Source organism: Rhincodon typus, chromosome 41 (genome assembly GCF_021869965.1).
Source record: "Rhincodon typus isolate 14 chromosome 41, sRhiTyp1.1, whole genome shotgun sequence".
Lineage (NCBI taxonomy): Eukaryota > Metazoa > Chordata > Chondrichthyes > Orectolobiformes > Rhincodontidae > Rhincodon > Rhincodon typus.
This window is the reverse complement of record NC_063372.1, coordinates 4,069,739-4,076,754: the sequence shown is the minus strand read 5'-3', so window position 1 is coordinate 4,076,754 and position 7,016 is coordinate 4,069,739. Positions and strand designations below refer to the sequence as shown.

Here is a 7,016-nt window from a genome sequence, read left to right as displayed (position 1 = left end):
TAACAGGAATACAGAGTACTGGGCTAATGGTAAGATTCTTGGTAGTGTGGATGAGCAGAAAGATCTCGGTGTCCATGTGCATAGATCACTGAAAGTTGCCACCCAGGTTGATAGCGTTGTTAAGAAGGCGTACAGTATGTTAGGTTTTATTGGTAGAGGGATTGAGTTTCGGAGCCATGAGGTCATGTTGCAGCTGTACAAAACTCTGGTGTGGCCGCACTTGGAGTATTGCGTACAGTTCTGGTCACCGCATTATAGGAAGGATGTGGAAGCATTGGAAAGGGTGCAGAGGAGATTTACCAGGATGTTGCCTGGTATGGAGGGAAGGTCTTATGAGGAAAGGCTGAGGGTTTTGAGGCTGTTTTCGTTAGAGAGAAGAAGGTTAAGAGGTGACTTGATAGAGACATACAAGATGATCAGAGGGTTAGATAGAGTGGACAGTGGGAGCCTTTTTCCTCGGATGGTGATGGCTAGCACGAGGGGACATAGCTTTAAATTGAGGGGTGATAGATATAGGACAGATGTCAGAGGTAGGTTCTTTACTCAGAGAGTAGTAAGGGCGTGGAATGCCCTGCCTGCAAAAATAGTAGACTCGCCCACTTTAAGGGCATTTAAATGGTCATTGGATAAACATATGGATGATAATGGAATAGTTTAGGTTAGATGGGCTTCAGATTGGTTTCACAGGTCGGTGCAACATCGAGGGCCGAAGGGCCTGTACTGCGCTGTAATGTTCTACGTTCTATGTTCTCACACTCCATCTGTATTTTAAATTCGACCATACTGTGATCGCTCCTTCTGAGAGGATCCCTAACTGTGAGATCATTAATTATTCCTGTCTCATTACACAGGACTAGATCTAGGATAGCTTGCTCCCTCGTAGGTTCCATTACATATTGTTCAAGGAAATTATCGCAGATGCATTCTATGAACCCCTCCTCAAGGCTGCCATGACCGACCTGGTTTGACCAATCGACAAGTAGATTAAAATCCCCCATGATAATTGCTGTACCATTTTTACATGCATTAGCTATTTCTATGTTTATTGCCCGCCCCACCACGATGTCATTATTTGGTGGCCTATAGACCACACCTATCAGTGACTTCTTCTCCCTGCTATTCCTAATTTCCACCCAAATGGATTTAACGTTTTGTTCAGTAGAACCTATATCATCTCTCACTACCGCCCTGATATCATCCTTAAAAATCAGAGCAACACCACCTCCCTTACCTTCCTGTCTGTCCTTCCGAACAGTTTGATACCCCTGGATATTTAACTCCCAGTCATGACCATCCTGTAACCATGTCTCTGTAATGGCCACTAAATCATACCCATTTGCCACGATTTGCACCGTCAACTCCTCCATGTTGTTTCGAATGCTCCGAACATTCAGATGAAGTGCCCTTATGCCAGTTTTTGCACTTTCTTTTTGGGTCCTATTACCTCCATTACTAACAACTTTTGAGTTCTCCTTTCCTTTAACTTTTTTCCTAATTTTCAATGGAGTTGAAGCTTCCTCGTCACCTGCTAACCTGCTGCTTTGCCTTACATTAATTGTTATTCTCCCACTACGCTCACTTCTCCCTTCCCCCCTACTTACTAGTTTAAAGTCCTATTAACCACCCTATTTACCCTTTTCGCCAGAACACTGGACCCAGCCCTGTTCAGGTGGAGTCCATCCCAGCGGTATAGATCCCTCCTGTCCCAGAACTGATGCCAGTGCCCCATGAAAAGGAAACCCTCTTTCCCACCCCACTCTTTTAGCCACATGTTTACTTCCCTGATCCTCGCCTCCCTATGCCAATTTGCACGTGGCTCGGGCAGCAATCCAGAGATTATGACCCTAAAAAATACCTTTCTTCTGCTAATTCTGCTGTCAGGGATGTTTTATCTCTATAATTTGTTCAATGAGGACTTTGAGCTAAAATACTGTGGTACCTTTGATTAATTAGATGGGCTTTCTCTGAGAGGGGAATGATGCTAACTCTGGCACGTGGCAGATGGCTCTCCCCAATTTTCCAAATGCCTTTGTCTTATATACCCGTAATGACAAAATCAAATTCTTATAATATGATTGGTTTCAGGTTGTCAACGCCATCAGATTTAAATTTAATTGGCTTTCTGTATCTAGGTGCTTGGTTTAAATTAATTGGCCAAATTCAAACTTGTTGTCTTGGAAAAACTGCTGCTTGGCTGTTCTATATAAAATGTTTCCATTCGGGCACTCTCTGTGCACCTGCATTTATAAACTTCCAAGCACAGATAAAGCATAAGCTCTTAAAGGGAACTTTTCCCCACAATCATTTTTACCAACACATTCTAACTTCCTGCCTTCCAATTCATGAATATTCTACCCAAGTACAGAACATAATGTTGCTGTTGGCCCTCCTTACATGGGAGTCCATACTGACCAGCTAGCAGAACCCTTGCCAAATTATCATATGCTGTACTCCAAAAAACCTGACCCGAGCACAAAGACACCTTAAGATGAAGGAGCAGAAGTAGACCATTCAGCCCATCAAGTCTGCTCCATCATTCAATAAGATCAAAGCTGATCTGATAATCCTCACTTCCACTTTCCTGTGTCTTCCCTATAACCCTTGATTCCCTTACTAATTAAAAACCTGTCGACCTCAACCTTGAACTTTCTTACAGACCCAGCCTCAACAGCCCTCAGTGGTAAAGAATTCCACAGATTCACTACCCTTTGAGAGAAGAAATTCCTCCTCATCTCTAGTTTAAAAGGGTGACCACTTATTCTGAGAATATGCTCCCTGGTCCTCGGCTCTCCAACAAGAGTAAACAACCTTTCCATATCTCCCCTATGAAGTCCTCTAAGCAGCTTGTATGTTTTAACGTGGTCACCTTGCATTCTTCTAAATTCCATTGAATACAGGCCCAAATCTCTCAACCTCTCCTGATAAGAAAACCTCCATACCCAGAATCAACCTAGTGAACCTTCTCTGAATCGTGTCCAGTTCTTGCATACCTTTCCCTAGATAAAGAAGACCAAAACTGTACACAGTATTCTAGCTGTGGTCTGAGCAGCCTATTGCATAGTTTTAGCAAAGCTTCCCTATTTTGAAACTCCATTCCCTTTGAAATAAAGGCCAACAGTCCATATGCCTTCCCTACCATCTTTAGAACTCGCTTGCTAGCTTTTTGTGATATATGCACAAGGACCCCCAAATTCCTCTGTGGTCCAGCTTTCTGCAACTTTTCACTGTTTAAATAGTATTCAGCTCGTCTATTCTTCCTGTCAAAGTGCATCATCTCACCTTTCCCCACATTAGACTCCATCTGCCAAGTTTTTACCAACTCATCTAATCTGTCTATATCACTCTGAGGTTTTTCATATCATTCTACATGCCTTCCTACTGACTTTTGTGTCACCTTCAAACTTAATACATTCACTTTCCTCATCCAAGTCATTAGATATATTGTAAATAATTGTGGCCCAAATACTGATCCCTGTGGCACTCCAGTAGTTACAGGCTGCCATCTTGAAAATGCCCCCTTTATCACAACCCTCTGTCTTCTATTAGTTAGCCAATCCTCTAATTCATGCTAATTTACTACACCAACACCACAAACTCTTAGCTTATTAAGAAGCTTTACATGCGAAACCTTATTGAACCTGAAATAACTGCACAAAGGCCAGCATCCCATCACAAAGTCACCCTTTATTTACTTGTGCACTGAGGAGATTCTAACTATCCCAGTTATTTTTTTTAAAAAACCCTACTGCCACATAGCAGTAGTGCTTATTTTTCCCAGCACCCACATTATGTACGAGACACAGTAAAAAAAAAACACCAGCTGTGTAAATAACTTTATTGATAGTCCACCACCAGGAAAAGCACTCATGTGGCCAAAGAACCAGTAGCAATAGGGCCCCTAGGGGCAATGCATATATGAATGAAAAGGTGAAGGGAGGGGAGGGATCAAATTAATATAGAATTGAAGGGGAAAAATCTCCTGGTTATTTTTTTTTGTGTAGGCATGGGACACAGTAAAAAAACACCAACTGTGCAAATAACTTTATTAACATACCACCACCAGGAAAAACACCCCTGTGACAAAAGCATCAGTATCAAGCAGAGCCCCTAGTGGCAATACCGATGTGGGAAAAAGGTAAGGGGATGGTTGGGGATCAGATCAAAATAGATCTGTGGGGGAAATAAAGCACTCCACGGTGCCCACCTTTCCCAAAAGGCATCGAGTGCCCGTGCCCACCCCGTGCTTTTTCTCCTGGGACAGCAAGGCGCGGACGTAGCCACGGAAGAGGGGTTCCTGGTTATATTGATCAGCCAGGGCGTCCCTGATTGGCCAGGTTAACAACCCCAATCAAGGACTGCATAGTCAACAAGATCCAGCTCATTCCAATCACTACATCCCATTCTATCAGTTTGGTATCAAGTGAGGCTGTAGGCTGCTTCTTTAAACCTGCCTTCAACATTTGGGCCACTCTTTCCACTAGAGCATTGGACAACAGATGGTATGGAACTGTCTTTATGTGCCGAATGCCATTTGACTTCAAGAAACATTCAAATTCCCTGACGTTCCACTGTCCGTGACCAATACTTCTGGAATCCCTGTGTTGGGAACGGTGCTCGCAGCTTCTCAATCATCTGGAGATTGGTGAATAAACTTGATGCATACCCAACCACTTTGAATGGGTGTCCACAATGACCAGGAACAGACAGCCCATTAAAGGATCGCACAGTCGACATGCAACCGCATCCAGGGTTTACCTGGCCATTCTCACAAATGTGAGGGCACTGCTGGTAGCAATTTTTGTCCTTGTTGGCACTCCTGGCACTGCCCCACCGAAGCAGCTATGTCGACATTCAACCCCAGCCACCAGACATAGCTTCTTGCTAACATCTTGGAAACCCCTGGATGACCCTGGTGGAGCTCAGCCAGTATCTGGCGGTGACCTTTACTCGGGACAATCGCCCTTGCTCCCCACAGTAAGATGCTGAACTCTACGGTGATCTGGTCTCACCGGGTCCAGAAAGGTTTCAATTGTGGTCATGATGGCCCTTCATTTCCCCCATTACCACCAGCTGTTTTAGTTTCACTAGGACTGGATCTTTTGTGGCAACAGTCTGATATTGTCCGCAGTGATTGGAAGGGTATCCAGGAAGTTTAAAACCAAAACGGAGTCTTCTAGGGGAGGCATCGCCGGTGGAGTATCTGCCAGTGGGATGCAGCTCAAGGCATGAGGCACTTGTTCTAACTAGTGCTTGTACATGCTGAGAATAAAGGTCCCCAATGCTGAATTTGACCAGAAGCTATGACCAGCACTGCCTTGTCTTCCTTCAGTAGGCCTAGCAGGGCTTTGTGATCTGTTACTATGACAAATTCCCATCTGTAAAAGGTAATGGGTGGAACTTCTTCACACCAAAGATGACTGCCAAAACTTCCTTCTGTATCTGGGCATATTTGGGTTTGGCATTAGCCAAAGTACAGGAAGTATACACTATCAGGCATTCCTCTCCACTCGGCCACAGGTGAGCCAACACCACCCCGATATCATACAGGAGGCATCATATGTCAACACTACCTCTTGCTTTCGATCGTAGTGGGTCAAAACCTTAGATGACAATAGCTGCTTTTTCAGTTCCTTAAAGTCTACTTCTTGGCTACGTGACCATTTCCAAGGCTGACCCTCTTTCAATAGCAGGTGTAAGGGCACCAAGATGGAATCCAGGTTATGTATGAACTTTCCGTAATAATTCACCAGCCTAAGGAAAGACTGAAGCTCTGGTATAGATGTGGAAGCCAGGGCTCCTTTGATCACCCTCATCTTATCTTCCAACGGGTGTAACGCAGTTTTGGTCGACTCTTGTAACCCAAAGTAGGTCACTTGGGGTGCCTGGAACACACATCTTTTCCTTTTAAGGGTGTACACCCACCTGGGAGAAATGTTCAAGCACTATGTCCAACTTCTCCGAGTGCCCTTTAATCGGTCTTTTCTGTTATCAGTACGTCACCCAGATAAATGGCAACCTGGGGTAGCCCCAGTAAAACGTTCTCCATGGTCCACTGGAAAAGGGTGCAGGCTGATGATACCCCAAATGACAGTCTCGTATATTGATATACACCCTTATGGGCATTAACTGTAGTGTACTTCTGGGATTCCTCATCCAGTCACAGTTGCAGGTAGGCATGGTTCATGTCCAGCTTCATAAAGGACAGCCCCACTGCCAACTTTGTGTACAAATCCTCTGTGCAACGGATCGGGTACTTATCCAGTTGTGAGAAGCAGTTTACTGCAAATCCCCACAAAGGTGAACTGAGCCATCAGGCTTCACAACCAGTACGACCCATGCTGCCCATTCTGCAAACTGCACTAGTTTGATGATTCCTTCACTCTCCAGCTTCCTGATTCCCACCTCTACTTTTGCCTGCAAGGCAGATGGCACCAGGCAGACCTTGCAAAATCTCAGAATTGCTTCCTGGTCAACAGGTAAAGTGACGTTGGCCCATTTTGATACTTCCAAACCCTTCCTGAAATACTCCTAGGTATTTCACTAGGACTTCACTGAGGCAGCCATTTTCTCAGCAAAAAAATGTTGAGCCAATCAAGGTGAATTTTTCTCAACCAATTCCACCCCAATAGGCTTGTGCCTGAGCCTTTTACTACCATCAGTGGTAACTGCACCAACTGTTTCTCATAGGAGACCGGAACCAAAGTCATACCCTTAATGTGCAACGGTTCCCCAGTGTATGTTCTCAGTCTCACTAAGGTCTTGTGCAAACTTAAGGGCTGGAGTCCTGAGTAAATCTTGTTAAAGGCAGATTCTGGAACCAGTATCACAGTTGCACCAGTATCAACCTCCATGGGAACTGGGTGACCATTTAACCAAACATTAATTTTAGAATCGCTTCTTATTTGGATGTTGCTAAGCAATGTAATTGTTCCAAGCCACGTGCAGGGGGACTTTCCAGGGTCTGCGCTCTCCTGAGTACTGGCCTAAGAGACTTCTTACTCAAGTCAGGTCTTCTA

General features: G+C 44.5%; 1 protein-coding gene across 1 annotated transcript in view; it reads right to left on the bottom strand.

Moving 5' to 3' along the window:
• The window catches only part of LOC109926101 (STE20/SPS1-related proline-alanine-rich protein kinase-like), a 54,973-nt gene that overhangs the window by 41,007 nt on the left and 6,950 nt on the right, over window positions 1–7,016 (bottom strand). Inside the window, exon 5 of the mRNA XM_048618844.1 lies at window positions 4,205–4,322. Coding sequence (XP_048474801.1) covers window positions 4,205–4,322 — 118 coding nt within the window. The remainder of the gene's footprint in view (window positions 1–4,204; window positions 4,323–7,016) is intronic.